The sequence below is a fragment of the Lampris incognitus genome, chromosome 2 (assembly GCF_029633865.1).
Source record: "Lampris incognitus isolate fLamInc1 chromosome 2, fLamInc1.hap2, whole genome shotgun sequence".
NCBI lineage: Eukaryota > Metazoa > Chordata > Actinopteri > Lampriformes > Lampridae > Lampris > Lampris incognitus.
In genome coordinates this window covers 97492239-97510251 of record NC_079212.1, presented here as the reverse complement: position 1 = coordinate 97510251, position 18013 = coordinate 97492239, and the positions used below count along the sequence as shown (strand labels likewise).

The window sequence follows — 18013 nt, the reverse complement described above, 5'->3', positions numbered from 1 at the left end:
GCAAAGGAATATTTGACGGAAGCGTCGCCGCGTCGTCTCGTTTGTTACATCTGAGCGCGGCGAGGGATGGAGGAGGGGGGAGCAGGAGGAGGAGGGGGGGAGGTGCGCCAATAAGGCGCAGCATCAGCAGCAACGACCAGCGGCGGCGCATCGCCCGTCTTGTTCTGCGCTGCCAAATCCTCCCTCTACGTTTCAGATTGAGATTTCACAGCTTCAGGTCTCTCCGGGAGCCTTCGCCGTCAACCCGCGTTACTTTCCCGGAGCGAGGCGTTTTATTCCTTAGCCCAGCCTGCGAGAGAGGAGAGAGAGAGAGAGAGAGAGAGAGCGACTGTTCTTCCGGTTCTCCATTTATCCCAGTTTGTTGAATATTTCATGAAAAATGGCGATCTGCGCTCAGTTCTACGGTGTCTTCTGTCTCTTCTCGATCCAAACTGTCTTGCTCGTATGGGTGTCAACGCCGACAGCGGGGACCCACCTTTTCCCCCAGCACTACACGTAAGTAGCTAACCCCCCACCCCCCTCCAGTCCTCGGGGTTCCAGCGGGGTGAGAGCGGGGGGGGGGACAGGTGGCTCCGTCCGTCCGCACCCGACGCTGTTTAGCAGAGGTGCGACGGTCGCTCGATGCCGAAGCGCAAACGCAGCTTCCGTCTCCGATATGAGCGATCTACGTTACGAGTCTGTCCGATTGCTGTCTTTGTGGGTAATGTCATTTGCGCCCCCCCCCATGTCCCCCATCCGCCGCGGACTTTATTCAGTCTGCGAAGAAACGGGCTGTTGACGTGTAGCTACAACACCGCTCAGGTGCCGCCGGTGTAAGAATGGCCAGGCGGTGAGGGACTTCGCCTGTTAGTGATCGCGGCGGCGGCGGGGAAAAAAAAACCAAAAACAAGTCGTTGTTGTACTTTGCTGTCATCGCACGGCAAAGAAGCCAATGCCAACGACAGTGTCCCGTTTACGCGTGATGGACAGCTCGGCTCGAGGCCAAATGAAGCTGCTGTAAAAGTCCTAAATGGGCTAATCGTAGCTCGCCATGAAAACAACACGTAGCTCCGTCAGTCGGTGGGATAATAATAGCACACGACGACAGCAGCGTTGTGTGTCTTTACCTATGAAGGCTAGTTAGTGTCCAGTAGCACCGAGCGTGTCCCATATGCTCCTCTATGTAGGTGGCCGCCCCGTCGCGCGTCGGGACTCGTGCGTTTATTTAGCTACCTGGCGGCTGTGAAGGGGAGCCAAGCTGTTCCCTGATTCTTAAATATTTGGAAAAAAATATTTTTTTAAACGTAAACAATAAAGATGCCACGATTTAATTTCCAAGTGTAGTCGTAATCCTTCAAAACAGTTGTCCCGAGTCGAGCTTAACCGGATGTAGTTGACTTTCGGGTAGTTTCCTCTCGGGTGTGCTCTCTATCCATTGCATGACTATGGAGTGCAGATGGCTTATAAAACAGAAAGGTAACCTCGTACATCACCCGCTGACAGCAGGACTACACCGTCGTTCTTTATTATACAGCCAGGGAGTGTGTATTTTCGAAAAAGAGAGTTGTGGCATTCTGTATATAGTCTGCATTGTTCAGGGAAACAAAGGGCCCTTATGACCTGTCCACTTTTGCTGTGGTGACCCATAAAACCCAGTTCGTAGATATCGGACAGTCGCCATAAATGTGGTGTTGCCCTGTGCCGGAGTGATGCTGACAGCGTTTTTAGCCGACCCTGTGTGACTGGTGTCTGATAGAGATTCACAGAATGAGCAGCGTTTCCTTCCCTCTTGTTTCCAATGGATCACCCTGAAACCAATTCACGGCTCCAGCGGTTTGATTTGAGTTGACTCTCATTTGCTGCTGGATAACTCCCAACTTCAAATTCACATTTTGTTTGTTGACGTAAACGCTCCGTGTACCCAATTACAAATAATTTAAATGGCTTTTCGTAATCCACACCCTTGATCAAAATCAATAAGAAAAATGTCCTTTGACTTGAAGTGCGTTGGTAATTGGTGTGGCAAACATATTCCCCAAAGTAAGCACCTACTTCAGTGTTTTTCGTATAACTGTTTCTCAAGCGACTGTGACACATTTAATGGCCACTGAATCCCATTGCCTATTAATTCCCAACGCTGCTCATACGTTCGTGTAAATTATTTGAACAGATAAATATAAGATAAAAATAGGCCTGGTTATGTAATCTAGGTTAAACTGAACCTTCTCCTGGGTTTTATAAACTAGGTTTGTGTCACCCACATCTTGCCTAATTAAAGTGTATTGGGAATGGCTATATCCATCGTTGGGGCATATACTAGGTCGGCCTTGTGTGTGTGTTTGTTGCCCTGCTCTGTTTGTCGGTAAGAGACGGTAAGAGAGCACTTTTTATAATTCATTTTGCCCAACTACCCTTTAAACTTCTCATCAATTTAAGAGGCCGGTCCACTTTCTCCCTCTCTTGCAGCAGTCTGCCCAGAGTGTGTGTGTGTGTGTGTGTGTGTGTGTGTGTGTGAGGTGAGGTGAGAGAGAGAGAGAGGGGGGGGAGTATTATTATCTCCCCTTTGTTTTGTTTTTATTCCTCTAAATTTTGTGGCCCTACCATGTTTTTGGGATTTTTGAAGTAAATAGTTGGAAACGCGGTCACTGGATTCAAGCTAAATGGATGGGTGCAAGACGGGAATGGATTTGTCATCGTTTACCTCAGCTCATGTCAAACCAAGCGCAATTCTCTTAAATGTGACAATTTATGTATGTGGGAAAATAGTCCAAGTTTGGCTCTGAAAGATAATGTGGTTTTCCATCTGGAGTGAGAGCCACATTGCAGCTGTATGAATAGAGAAATGGCCCCTGACTGACACAAGGGTCATCTATTCAAACTCCTTTTACGGCATTGTCTGCCTTCCCATCATGCTTGGTCAACGTGAATCACGGCGCCTGGAAACGACACCGAAACGTCAGTCACCAGATAGTAAGGTTTTAAATCTATACAAAAAGACATACCGTAGTTTCGGACGACGTTCTCTTTCGCCCTTCATGAATTACACAATGAAAACCTCTTTGTTTTGACCAAGGAACAGCGTCCCTGACTCTGATTTCTCTTTAAATGGATACGGTGAAAGCACAACTATACAGACAGTGTTTGCAATACAAAAGATGTCACACCACATAAATAAGCCCCAGGCCCCATAGGGAGATTGATGCATTTCTGTTCCCTTTTGAATTTCACCCATAATTTCCAGCGTCGTTGTAGTTGTTAGTGTACTGGCAATGATGTATGTTTGAAATTCAGAAAGAAATGGAAAAAGCCCACATTGGCTCCCAATTAGGTCCATTACTTGAATATCTAATAAACTGCCATAATGGGTCCATTATACACACACAACATATTAAGCTGTAACGAGTCTTTTTATGCTAACACAGCGCTACATGAACTAGCATGGTGCAAATTAAATGTATTTAGGTTGCATACAGCACTTTTGCAGTAATTTTGCAAATGATTATTTCTTATATTAAAGAATACATCACGGGCCCTGTTTAATGATTTTGATGCTGTAAAGCACAATGTATTTTATTTAAATCAAAATTAAAAGTGACAAAGCTAATTTGTGTGTATGTGTGTGTGTTAGTTTTTCTATCTACTGTATCTTAAGCATAATGTAGTTAATTTCTATGGTGTTTTCTACATGTATGTGTACATGGAGGAGCATTTACAGTACACTAGTCAAGTTGTGTGTGGGGAGTGTGCTTGGCTGGGGGAAAGAGGTGTTGTCACTTGCTGTTAGCATCACTGCCCTCTGCCGCACTCCAGCCCCATTGTAGGCCTCTTTTCACTTCATAGTTAGGTGACCTTTTCATCGTCGGCATGCTCTCCCCAACATTTCCCGCCTCACTCGACCCTCTCAGAGGCCGTCTTGCTTACCCTTAATCTTGCCCCTATAAACATAGTCAGCTTGCACACTCGCACGCGTGCGTGATGCTCGGCTGCCGCAGCCCTGATGAGGCCTGCTCCAGCTGAATGCCTGACGATTATGGCTTTCGCTGCCGCTCCTCTGCTGGCTCGTGCGACTCTTTTTCCTTGTCATCTGAACAAATCTGACATTTAAAGCTGACATTTGTTTCTGTCATTATATTCAAAGACAAACATCTGCGTTGCGCTGGGCTGTTGATGCTAGCGATTAGCTGTCTGCTGGCTGCTGAAAGGGAAAGGTTGGCATGAAAGTCAAGTTGCTGGCTCGTGGAAAACTGACTGAAATTACTCATCTTATTGTTTAGCGTCGAGCTGCTACTTCTGTCAGAAGTTGAGTTTCTCCAGTCAGGGCTTTACTTGGATCCGCACGCGGTCGGTCTGCTGCTGCTGACTTGGAAGAGGATCTCGTGATTGTATTGATCCGTTAAGTTATTTGTTACTTGGGCGGTAGATTTCCGGCGACGAGCTCCCTGATTGTTTGAGCCCTTAATTCCAAACTTGGCTCCATCTAATGGAGATCGGCTCCTGCTTATAGTGCACTTCTGTCAGACCTGAGCTGTTTTATTGCAGACCCATCTGAGCGCGGCCGCTGATCCCAGCCGAGCGGAGCTAGCCGTGCTCACGCCTTTGTCCGGCCAGGGCCAAACACATATACACGGGACACGATGAGTAAAGAGGGTGCTGATGACTAAACTGGGAGATATAGACGGTCACCGGCCAGGCAGCAGGGAGAGTGTGGCAAAGGAGGGTGACAGCAAGACAGACAGACAGACACGCAAATGATGAGACAGATGGACAGATAAAGAGATGGATGGATGGTGGACAGTCTCTCGCTCTCTCTGTCTTTATGTCCCTCTCTCTTGTGCACTGAAACACACACACACACACACACACACACACACACACACACACACACACACACACACACACACACACACACAGTAATGACATGCAGACCTGTTAAAGTTATAATCTTAGATGATGCAGATTTAAAATGCCTCTGTCCTTTTTTCCCCCCCTTCAGAATGATGCACTGGGCAGGGCGCATTGAGAAGGAGCTTGAAAAGGTTCTGCAGCATGTCACCGGGACGCAGCAGATGAAGTCGGTGAGTTGACCTTGACATTTTGATGCAACGTTCCCCCCTCCACCTCAAAGTTGGTGTTATGCTTTATTTCATAATGTGATTTCAGGGGGCCAGATTATACAACACGGACTGTTTAATTCTCTGTTTATGGAGAAGCACACACAGCTGCAGTGTGTGTGTGTGTGTGTGTGTGTGTGTGTGTGTGTGTGTGTGGTTTGTGGCTGTGTTCTTGTTCAGCTATATTTTTGTGAGGGCCAGTTGGAATTTTTAACCACAACTGTGAGGACATTTTTTTTCTCCAAAATGAAGACATTTTTTTCTGGTCCTTAGTTGTTCAGGGTTCTATTTTAGGGCTAGAATTGGGGTTTAGGGTCAAGGTCAGAATTGGGATTAGGATTAGGTTAACATTAGGGTAAGGGTATATATTTTTGATGATTAAGAATAGGGTTAGGGGCCGGGGAATGACTGTAGTAAATGCGGGGTCCTCACAAGTATAGAAAAATGTGTGTGTGTGTGTGTGTGTGTGTGTGTGTGTGTGTGTGTGTGTGTGTGTTTTGTAGAACAGATGGTGATTGACAGTGTTTCGCCATGTTTCAGCTGTGTGCACATGTTGGCTTTGCTTCCAGGGATCCAGATTGTAATGGAAGCCGTGATAAATGTCTCATTGTTTCTATACGGGCAACTGGTATTCAGTCAGTCAGATAGGGCCTTTGGCTGTTTTAGTGCTCGTAGTGACCATGGGTAGTGTTATGGCTGTTGTTGTGATGGGGGCCGTTGACAGATCGTCTAGAAGAGATGTGAGGTTGACCCGGCTAGTTATGGTAAAAAGTAGGGCCGTGTTACCGTTTCAATTTAAACAGCGAAAATCAAATAAAGGATTATCCGATTCAACGTGTCGAAATTGAATTAAAAGCTGATTCTCTCTCTTTCACGCGCGCACATACACACACACACACACACACACACACACACACACACACACACATACACACACACACACACACACACACACACACACGCCTTTCATTTCCGGCTCTTCCATTGGATATGTCGAGTCTGTGAGGCTGAACAGGTTTGTGGGAGGAGTGAGTGGGGCACACGGAAGAGAGGAGAGATGACAGCTAAAATAAATAAGTTTACTAAGGAACAAAATGGCAACTGCTGGAAATGAAGAAAGAGCACTTAGAGATCCTCCCACTGCTTGAAGTCTGTGGGTTTGGCAATGTTTTCCATGTCAATTATGATGAACATAATGCATGTTTTGTTGATGGGGGGACAAAAAATGGACAGCTCTCTGTGTCTGCCACAAACGCATGCCTAAAATTATATAACGTAGATTGATTGATTGATTGATCGATCAATCAGTTGATTGACTGATTGGCTTTCCCCCCCCTCTCTTTCTCTCTGATTGTACTTGGCCAATTACCCCACTCCTCCGAGCCGTCGCGGTCTCTGCTCCACCCCCTCTGCCAATCCGGGGAGGACTGCAGACTACCACATGCCTCCAACGAAACATGTGGAGTCGCCAGCCGCTTCTTTTCACCTGACAGGGAGGAGTTCCGCCAGGGAGATGTAGTGCGTGGAGGATCATGCTATTCCCCCCCAGTTCCCCCTCCCCCCTGAACAGGCACCCCAACTGACCAGAGGAGGCGCTAGTGCTGCAACCAGGACACATACCCACTTCCGGCTTCCCACCCGCAGACATGGCCAATTGTGTCTGTAGGGGCGCCCGACCAGGCTGGAGGTAACGCGGGAATTCGAACAGGTAATACCCATGTTGGTAGGCAACGGAATAGACCGCTATGCTACCCGGACGCCAAGTTTATTTTTGAAAGTCAAATTTACCTTAACAGTACTTTGACCTTTTTTTTTTTTTTTTTAAACACGATTTAAGGTGCAGTTAGTCCTAACCAATGGTGAAAAGTAAGGAATTACAGCTACTTTCATTACTGTCTGGTGTTCAACTGCCCTAAGTTCTCCCACACAACTCCCCTTCTCATGTCCCCACACTGGCTCCCAGTAGCTGCTCGCATCCAGTTTAAGACTGGTGCTAGCCTACAGGGCAGTGAAAGGAACAGCTCCTTCCTATCTCCAGGCCATGGTCAAGCCCTACACCCCCGCCCGACCGCTTCGCTCTGCTGCCTCGGGACGCCTGGTTGCCCCGTCGCTCAGAGGCCCTTGCTGCCAATTGACCCGGTCACGGCTCTGTTCTGTCCTGGCCCCACAGTGGTGGAATGGACTCCCCACTGATGTCAGGACAGCGGAGTCGCTGCCCGTCTTTCGGCGCAGGTTGAAAACTCACCTCTTTAAGAACTACTACCCTGTTACTTGCTCTTAGCACTTATTGTATTCATTCATTAAAAAAAAAACTCTTTCTTGCGCTTTTACTTTATCACTGGTTTTGCTCTTAGATGCTTGTTCAGATGTACTTATGACCTCTGATGACTAGTAGTTCTCCTGATTTCCTACTTTAAATGCACTTATTGTAAGTCGCTTTGGATAAAAGTGTTGACTAAATGACTGTAATGTAATGTAAATTACAGAACACGAGTACATTTTTCCCTTTTTCTTTGTGCTGATTTATCATAAAGTGTCCTTCTTAGTTGTTGTAATTCAATAAGCATCACAGTTAAAAAAAAGGCTAAATGAAGAATTTGGTTAAGTGGTTTTAGAGATTTCTAATGCCAACATAAATGTGGTTTGTTCATACTGTGTGTTTGTCCGGGTTGTTTCCGTACAATCCCAGTGCTGATACAGGCCACCTCAGCCAACAGACATGTCTGTACTTTCAGATCTGCAGAAGAACAGAAGTATCTCAGAGTAATTTACTCAAGCAGAAGAAGAAAGTCAGTGCTTTTTTTTAACCCCCCCCCCCCGCCTTTTCTCCCCAATTGTATCCAGCCCCCACTCTTCCAATCTGACCTGGTCGCTGCTCCACGCCCTCTGCTGATCCGGGGAGGGCTGCAGATTACCACATGCCTCCTCCGATACATGTGGAGTCGCCAGTCGCTTCTTTCCACCTGACAGTTAGGTGTTTCACCAGGGGGACGTAGTGCGTGGGAAGATCATGCCATTCCCCCCAGTTCCTCCTCCCTCCCGAACACGACCTACCAGAAGAGGTGCTGGTGCAGCGACCCGGACGCATACCCACATCCGGCTTCCCACCCGCAGACACGGCCAATTGTGTCTGTAGGGATGCCCGACCAAGCTGGAGGTAACACGGGGATTCGAACCGGTGATCCCCATGTTGGTAAGCGACGGAATAGACCGCTATGCTACCCGGATACCTGAAAGTCAGTACTTTTACTCATACTCAAGTACTTTTACTCAAGTGGGCATTTAAAATACTTCCCGCCTCTGTTCTTAACATCTGAAGCTCTGTTTCAAAATTGAAATTGAAACCGAATCGTGAATATTGAGAAGTTGTTATTCTCGCTGTTGTGTAGTGGGAGCACGTTCTCTCCAACTTGTCTTTCTTTTTGCTCCCTGCTGGTTCGGCGATGTTGAGGCTTGACGCCGCAGGATGACAACATGCAGATTTTCAGCAGCCATCCGCTGAAAATCAAACACAACAGTGATTGCTCGTGTTAACTCGGCTAAATATTTGTCTCTCGTATTGCATACCAATATGTACCGATGTTTTGGGAGTGTGTGACGTGTCTGAGTTTTTAATCCCTTTCGACAAACAGCTATTGGAGACGTATTTGATTTTGTGGACGACAGTAAGACGGGGAAATTTCGCTGAGGACAACGTGCTCTTTGCCGTAGTCGCGTGTCCATTCTGGTGTCGACTCGTGCAGGGGTGCTGATGTGACCGTGTGTGTGTGTGTGTGTGTGTGTGTGTGTGTGTGTGTGTGTGTGTGTGTGTGTGTGTGTGTGTGTTGGGCTGTCTGTGTACGCAGTGGTGAGCGGGCGTGAGGGAACATTCATCACGGCCCCAAACAGGAGTCGTCACAGGGTGTGCTAAATGGCCCAGCATGCCTAGAAAAGCCATTTTCTAAATGGATGCCTCTCTCTATACGTGTGTCTGATAGAAATCTTCCCAGGGCTATGCCGGCTGGTAACAAGATTGCCTCCCTCTGTGCCCCCTTCCTCTTCGTGCGCAGTTTATTCTCACTAAAAAAAAAAAATGTAAAGAGTCTGCAAATTATTTTTGAGTTTGTCTTGCGGAGGGGAAGGACGGAGGGGAGAAGAATTTAATGTTGCCTGTTCTGTTCCTCCTGGTTGAGGTTTTACTTTTTTTCTGACAAGCAAGGACTGCAAGTAGAAGGGTAGAAGAGATGGAGGAGGCAGGACAGTCCAGGCCCCCCAAATAAGGTGGATTTGTTTTGCAAAGGCCTACTTGAAAACGGTACCGAGGTTTATATTGAGGTCTTTCGTCTTGCTGTGCCCGCATGTGCCTGACAAGTATAAATCAATGTCATTTCAATTAATCAAAACTCAAATATTTGCATCCCTATTCAAATATATATATATATATATATATAGTATATATATTGTTTTGGATTTTTTCCCCTTTTTCTCCCGAATTGTACTTGGCCAACTACCCCACTCTTCCGAGCCGTCCCGGTCACTGCTCCACCCACCCCCTCTGCCGATCCGGGGAGGGCTGCAGTCTACTACGTCTCCTCCAATACACGTGGAGTCGCCAGCCGCTTCTTTTCACCTGACAGTGAGGAGTTTCGCCAGGGGGATGTAGCTCATGGGAGGATCACGCTATTCCCCCCCAGTCCCCCCCCCGAACAGGCGCTTCGACTGACCAGAGGAGGCGCTAGTGCAGTGACCAGGACACATACCCACATCTGGCTTCGGAGACACGGTCAATTGTGTCTGCAGGGACACCCGACCAAGCCAGAGGCAACACTGGGATTTGAACCAGCGTGATGATCGCCTTGTTGGTAGGCAATGGAATAGACTGCTACACTACCCGGACACCCTTATTCAAATAGATTTTACCCAGGCAAAGGTGACATTACCTCCAGGCGTGCTGAAGATAGGTCAGGGCCGAGCGAGGCGTCAGAAACGGCGGAGGTTCAGACATGAAGGCTTAGGTGGAGAAACACAGCGAGTGGTGGTTTTTTTTTGTTTTTTTTGGATGTGGAAGCGGAGGTTGTTGTGAGAATGGGTCAGCGGTGGTTTGACAACTGAGATGGATGTGCACGGGGGATTGGCGTGTTTCTTTACAGCCGTGGATGAGGTGGCAGCGCAGCGAGAACAAGAACCGGAGAACTGATGCCGTTTTTCCTATCCATCCTCATTATCCTGTGCACTGCTATGCACGATGCGTTATGTGAGAGGCGGCGCGGGACACCCGTTTTATTTCCATATCCTCAGGCCTCATCATACCTGTTCGACAGGCGTACACGAACGGCACACTCACACGCGGCCACTAGGGACAGCGGCATAGTGTTTTGATTCGATTACTTTACGAGGGATACATAGATATAATTACTAAGTATGTGTGAAGAAACCAGTTGCATATGTACATGTCATGCAGACTCATGTAACATATTACCTCTCTCTCTCGCTCTCTCTCTCTCTCTCTCTCTCTCTCTCTCTCTCTCTCTCTCTCTCTCTCTCTCTCTCTCTCTCTCTCTCTCTCTCTCTCTCTCTCTCTCTCTCTCTCTCTCTCTCTCTCTCTCTCTGTCTCTCTCTCTCTCTCTCACACACACCAAACCTGCACATGTGAACTAAGAAGGGGAGCAATTGTTTCCTTGTCTCCTCTTTAGCAAGCTATCTAAATGGCGAAGCTGGGGACCATATGCTGAGCTCCTAATTCATTTAAATAAGAAGAGGCTAATCAGCATGAATAATTTAGCCTGGTACACATGACTGCTCCTTAACCCCGAGCTCCAGCCTGGCACCTCAGCGCAGCACACGGTGGATCCCTCTCCCCGCTTCGTCCCACGCTTTTTCACTCCGTTGAGTTACCCTGGATTCAAACCCGAGCCCGGTGTTCGCCAGCGTCCCCCCCCATCGTGACTTGGGTCTTACAAGCTGGTGGGGCCGGAACGCCCAATGAGACGCAGGGTGCCAGTAAATGGTTGCAGGTTTCGCTGATCTTTTATAAATGGAGACAAACCGCGTGCTGTTTAAAGGAGGATAAGTTCTCTTAAGCCGAAGTTTTTCAGTCCTCCTGTCACTTTTGCCCACCCTCTTTGTGTGTGTGTGTGTGTGTGTGTGTGTGTGTGTGTGTGTGTGTGTGTGTGTGTGTGTGTGTTAGTGCTGAAGTAACTTTTTGATCAACAGAAAATTGAATCAATTACAATTTTGGCAGTCGACTAATCGTTTGAGTCACCCATAAAACAAAAAAATCGTTGGTTGGCTGCAGTTTCAGCAGCTGGCTTTCCTCTGATTCAGATCATTATGAAATGATTTAAATCAGACACGGAGGACGTGGACATAGACGTAATCACACAGATGTGGAGAGAGTCAGCAGTGTTAGGTTCCTGGGAGTTCACATCACAGAGGACCTCTCCTGGTCCTCACATGTCACTGCGCTCTCCAAGAAGGCCCAGCGGCGTCTTCACTTCCTGCGGCGTCTGAAGAAGGCGAGCCTCCCCCCCCCCACCCATCCTCATCACATTCTACAGAGACACCATAGAGAGCATCCTGACCAGCTGTATTTCTGTCTGGCATGGGAACTGCAAGGCCTCCCACCACAAATCCCTGCAGCGGAGAGTGAAGACAGCTGGGAAGATCATAGGAACTGCTCTCCCATCCACCCAGGCCATCTCTGACGCACGGTGCACCTGGAAGGCTCTCAGCATCGTGAAGGACCCCACCCATCCTTCCCACATCCATTTCACCCTCCTACCCTCTGGCAGGAGGTACCAGAGCATCCGTGCCGCCTCCACCAGAGTAGGCAACAGTTTCCTTCCTCAGGCTGTGAGGTTCCTCAGCAGCCTGAACACTTAGTTCTTTCTGACTCTTATTAGACCAAATGATCAATCAGTTAATTGAAAAAAAAGAATCGGTAGCTTAATTGATTATGAAAATAATCATTAGCTGCAGCCCAAGTCTGTGTAGGGATGCGTGCATGTATCTGTTTGTTTCGTTGTGCTCATATTTTCTTCGTTTTAGTGCGACAACAGTGATTGAGCATACGATCCCTTTTGACCAGTGTTGACATGTATAAGTGTTGTATAGGTATATATGTATAGGTGTTGAAAGACAGTTTGGATGCATGTTGAACTGCAATGCTCCGATACCTCAAGTCTACAGACTACTTCTGGAGGCTGGCTCAAGACCACGCCCCCCCCGCCCCCCATACAAACAGAGATATCTCTATGAAGCGTGCTGAAGGATTTACTCTTTATCGCCGCCGACAGAAAATATCGGTTATCTGTCTCCCATGCCCAGTGCTCTCCCAGACAACGCCCTGCCCTCCATACCACAAACCTCTTCCTCACCTCCTGACGCTGACCTCAGCTAACGCCGAACCCCCCCCCCCACACACACACATACAACTAAACACAGATACACATAATGGCTGGTGGCATAAACACCACCTATAACTTAGTCTGTATCAATACCCTTGGTTCAAAGACATCCAGACTGCACATGCATATATGCATGTACACGTGTGCACACACACACACACGTACGCGCACACACACACATGAATTTTAGCGTATACACTGTACACGCTGTGCCGTTTTGTCAGTGATATAACAAATGATCAATGTAATTGGTTTTCTTGATTTAATAGCTCCTACTGCTGCAGACAATGTGCAGGAAGAGTTGAGTGTCCCTCCTCCCACCATGAGCAATTACCTTTGAAGGAGCGAGTGCTCTGGCCGTCTTCCATGCCCCCCCCCCCCCCCGTTCTGTCTCTCCTCTCTCTCACTCTCCCACCCCCTCCATCTCTACCCCGAACCTTACACAACAGCAGCCTGTTATCTGGCCTTTGGAAACATCACAGGCTATTTTTGCTGTATATAGTTTCCCCTCCAGCTCTAGTCCACCCCCCCCCCCCGCTTAACATCCACTGTATGTCTCCATCGCTGTCTGTGACTTGTATTAGTATGTGTTTTACATAACAAATGTATGCACAAGTAAGACAATCTCCCACTAATGGTGCTGTCTCCCTCAATCTATCTATCTATCTATCTATCTATCTATCTATCTATCTATCTATCTATCTATCTATCTATCTATCTATCTATCTATCTATCTATGTCTGTCTGTCCTTCTGTCCGTCCGTCCATATGAGTTGTTGGGCAGTACGGTGGCCCAGTGGTTAGCACTGTTGGCTCATAGCAAGAAGGTCCTGGATTCAAACCCCAGGCCGTGTACTCCAGTTTCCTCTCATCATCAAAAAGACATCCAGTCTGTGCCCCTGGGCAAGGCAGTGGAAAGAAGAACTGGAGTTGGTCCCTTGGCACTGCATGGTGGCTGCCCACTGCTCTTAGCTACATAGCTTCCCACCACTTCCAGTTTGTGTTTTGGGATGGGTTAAATGCAGAGGATGAATTTCCCCATGGGGCTTGATAAAGTACATCTTAATCTTAATCTTTGTTGGAGTCTGTCCAAATTAAACAATGGTAAATATCAGATACCAACTCCCTTAATCCCAGTCCCAGGAATGAGGGGAAATTAAGGTCAGTTTTTAGGGTCATGCGAGTAAGAGATGGTCTGCTGAAGAATTATTATCCCTCATTCAAAACTGACTATGTTCCTGGGTTTTTGTTGCAACTTAACATTGGCATTCATTAATGTGCTGTTACTTTACTTAAATGGAAATAACAACAATAGCAACAATTTAACAGTGGGGGATAAGAGCACATAAAACCAGTCATAAACTGAACATTTGTTTGTGTGACAGCAGGTCAGCACCATTACTCCTAGGCCCATTCCCTGTGCCAAGAAAAAAACACAAAAGGGCACACAAACCCACAATATTTGTATTTCTGCCATTTTATTGGTTTTCTGGCACTGGGGACAGATATAGGGATTCATCGGCGAACCCATTTGATGGCTTGGCACTGGTCGCTGGTGTTTATAAAATGAAATACATATATCTTCAGACAGCAGCCCTGCATGGAGGTATCTCTGGTTTGGGTATTGGAATTTTACTTAAATGCACCACAACAGCAGTGTATCAGAATAAACAACACAACAACAACAACAACGTGTATGTACTGTTAGTATCTCTAAAAAGTAGTCTGAGCTGGCTCCTCAGGACCTGTTTCACTCTCTGGAGCAGTGTTTCTCAACCCAGTCCTCAAGGAACCCCTATCCTGCATATTTTCTTTGCAACCCTGAATAGGTACCTGTTTGTAGTTATTCAACCAATCAGCAATGAATGTTGTCAGATGTTGCACACCTTGCATAATTAAGTGCTGCGACATGATTGGTCGAGTAAGTACAAGCAGGGTTACCTATGCAGGGTTACAATGAAAATCTGCAGGATAGGGGTTCCTTGAGGACTAGGTTGAGAAACACTGCTCTGGAGGTATTTGGCTGTAGCTGACCTCCTTGCTGCCTCCTTGTGGTTTCCATTTGCCTGGATACCCAGGTACTTGTAACTGTCTTCTATTTCTGTTATCCTGCTGTCTGGTAATTCAGCACCTTCAGTCTTCACCACCTTTCCTCTTTTAGCCACCATTCGACGGCACTTGTCCAGTCCGAATGACATCCCGATGTCATTGCTGTAGATCCTGGTGAGGTTGATCAGCGAGTCAATGTCTTGCTCATTCCTGACATACAGCTTGATGTCATCCATGTATAGGAGGTGGCTGATGGTAACTCCACTTCTGAACCTGTACCCATGTCCACTGTTTGTGATGATCTGACTGAGGGGGTTCAGGCCTATGCAGAACAGCAGCGGAGGCAGTGCATCACCTTGGAATAGGCCCCATTTGGTGGTTAACTGTGTGATTGTCTTTGAGTTGGCCTCTAGTGTTGTTTTCCACTGCCACATCTAGTTCTTGATGAAGGCTATTAGTGTCCTGTTGTCTTTGTATAGTGCCATGCACTCCTGTAACCATGTGTGGGGCATTGAATCGAGGGCTTTCTTGTTGTCAATCCAGGCTGTGCCCAGGTTGGTCTGTCTGGTCTTAGTCTCTGATGACTGTTCTATCAACCAGTAGCTGATGCTTTGACCCTCAGGTGTTGTTCCCAGTTCCCTTCTGAGTTTCACTGATGTATTGTCTCATGTGCCCATTCAGCTTAGCTGCTATTATGCCTGACAGGATCCTTAATGTTGTGGAGAGGCAGGTTATCGGCTGGTAGTTTGAAGGTGTTTTACCCTTGTGGGGTCCTTCATGAGCAGTATTGTTTTCCCCTGTGTTGGCCAGTCAGTGAGACCCTGATGTTAGCAACTGATTCATCTGTGTCGCCAGGCGTTTAAGGGAGTGCTGTTAGCTTCTTCAGCCAGTAGGTGTGAATCATGTCAGGGCCTGTTGCAGTACAGCTCTTCATGTTTGAGATTCATCGTTGGACATCAGCCACTCTGATGGTAACTGGTTCTTGTTCTGAGATACGTATTGCTGTGGTCTGCTCTTAGGTCCACCAGCCACTGGGCATTGGTGTTGTGTGATGCCTCCTTTTCCCATATATCCTTCTAGTGTCGTTTGGTCTGTGCTCTGGGTGGGTCTGTTGTTGTTCCCCTAGTTACTCTGCAGCTGGGAGTATACATCGATCAGCCAAAACATTAAAAACACCTGCCTAATATTGTGTAGGTCCCCCTCGTGCCCCCAAAACAGCTCTGACCCGTCAAGGCATGGACTCCACAAGACCTCTGAAGGTGTCCTGTGGTATCTGGTACCAAGACATTTGTAGCAGATCCTTTAAGTCATCAAAGTTGCAAGGTGGGACCTCCATAGATTGGACTTATTTTCCCAGCACATCCCACAGATCCTCAATCAGATTGAGATCTTAGGAATTTGGAGGTCAAGACAACACCTTGAACTCTGTCATGCTCCTCAAACCATTCCTGAACAATTTTTGCAATGTGGCAGACCGCTGCCATCAGGGAATACTGTTGCCATGAAGGTGTGTACTTGGTCTGCAACAATGTTTAGGTAAGTGGTATGTGTCAAGTTAAAATCCACATGAATGCCAGGACCCAAGGTTTCCGAGCCGAATATTGCCCAGAGCATCACACTGCCTCCATGGGCTTGCCTTCTTCCCATAGTGCACCCTGGTGCCATCTCTTCCCCAGGTAAACAGTGCACATGCCAAGCCACCTTCTTCAATTGCTCCATTGTCCAGTTCTGATGCTCAGGTATCCATTGTAGGCACTTTCAACGATGGACAGGGGTCATCATGGCCACTCTGACTGGTCTGCGGCTACACAGCCCCATATGCAGTAAGCTGCAATGCATTGTTTTCTGACTACTTTCTACCATAGTATTAACTTTTTCAGCAATTTGAGCTTCAGTAGCTCTTCTGTGGGATAAGACATAACGGGCCAGCCTTTGCTCCCCATGTGCATCAGTGAGCCTTGGATACCCATGACCTTGTTGCCGGTACAGTGGTTTACCTTCCTTGGACCACTTTTGGTAGATACTGACCACTGCATACCGGGAACACCCCACAAGACCTGCCGTTTTGGAGATGCTCTGATCCAGTTGTCTAGCCATCACAATTTGGCCCTTGTCAAAGTCACTCAGATCCTTATGCTTGCCCATGTTTCCTGCTTCCAACACATCAACTTCAAGAACTGACTGTTCACTTGCTGCCTAATATATCCCACCCGACCCCTTGACAGGTGAATTGTAAAGAGATAATGTTATTCACTAACCCGTCAGTGGGTTTTAATGTTTTGGCTGACGAGTGTGTATGTATATATGTGTGTGTGTGTGTGTGTGTGTGTGTATATATAAATGTGTGTGTGTGTATATATATAATAGTGGCAGGAGGATTATGAATGGCAGACTCATTAGTTGGAAGACCGGGTGTTACTTTACCTTATTAAGTACACAGCCTCTTGAGGAGCATTACTATGTATGTGTAAGGATACTGTAATGTGGCAGGTTATTGCCTACATGGGGATGATATGTTAATTCAGGACACGTAATAAAACATATATCATTTGTTGTTGATTCCAGTGCAGGGAATCACCAAGGAAGAGCCTTAAAAGAGGCTTACATGTGCATCAGGGGGATATAGTCCCTCTTTCAGCACACAACAGCGACTCGTTTGGCGTTCGGACAGAGATTGCCAGAAAGTCTGAAATTTACTAAAGTACAGCCGGAGCCTAACTTGTGCAACCAATTGTTGCTTGATGAATTATGGGAGAACAAAACACTCCATTCCAGCGGCTTCCAAGGGAGAAAAATGGGGCCTTGCACTTGTCTAAAGGAAGACAATGGAGAATTATGTGTCAAAATAGGATTAGAGGTCTGCTCAACCTCCGGCCCTGTCAGAGGAAGATGCTTTATTTTGCCTACGCTGCAAATCCTTTCTCCTTCTTTTCTGCACAGTGTTACTTGAAATGTGCTTGTGTCCGTGTGTGTTGGCCCTTTGTTTCGCACGGGTGCTGTAAATACACACATGCTTGGCTAATTAATTTGTCTTTGTGCATCTGATGTTTTCCAAAGTGTGTTGCATATCTCCGGTGCAATCTGTGCTTGGTGGAGATAGGAAAGACCTAGAAGTGGTAGTTCCTCCTCCTAAAGCAGTGTACTTCTCCGAGTGGGCTGCGGTGGTTATATGGAGTGGCACGGTGTCCTAGAAGATTCCAGGTGTGAAGTGTTTTATTCAGTTCCAGTGCAGAGGCAGTGTGTGTTTGTGCGTTTGACTGAAGTGGTAGGTGGAACGTTTTTCCATGTGGACAAAATATATTTGTGTGTGTGTGTGTGTGTGTGTGTGAGGAGAGGTCGTTTGTGTGTTTGTACGCACGTTTGTGTGTGTCTTCACACGGAGTAATGTGTGTATTGTGTACTCTCGAGACTGCAAGTGAAGTCTCCCAAGGCTTTGTCGTCCTTTTTCCTTCTCTCCTCCCACTCCACCTGCAGTCGTCTGTGATTGTT

At 47.1% G+C, this 18013-nt stretch overlaps 1 protein-coding gene across 1 annotated transcript in view; it reads left to right on the top strand.

Annotated features, from left to right (window-relative positions):
* Nucleotides 1-379: 379 nt before the first annotated feature.
* cacna2d2a (calcium channel, voltage-dependent, alpha 2/delta subunit 2a) overlaps nt 380-18013 on the top strand; it is a 238121-nt gene continuing 220487 nt past the window's right edge. Inside the window, exons 1-2 of the mRNA XM_056272768.1 lie at nt 380-495; nt 4973-5054. Of these exons, the coding sequence (XP_056128743.1) occupies nt 380-495; nt 4973-5054 (198 nt within the window). The remainder of the gene's footprint in view (nt 496-4972; nt 5055-18013) is intronic.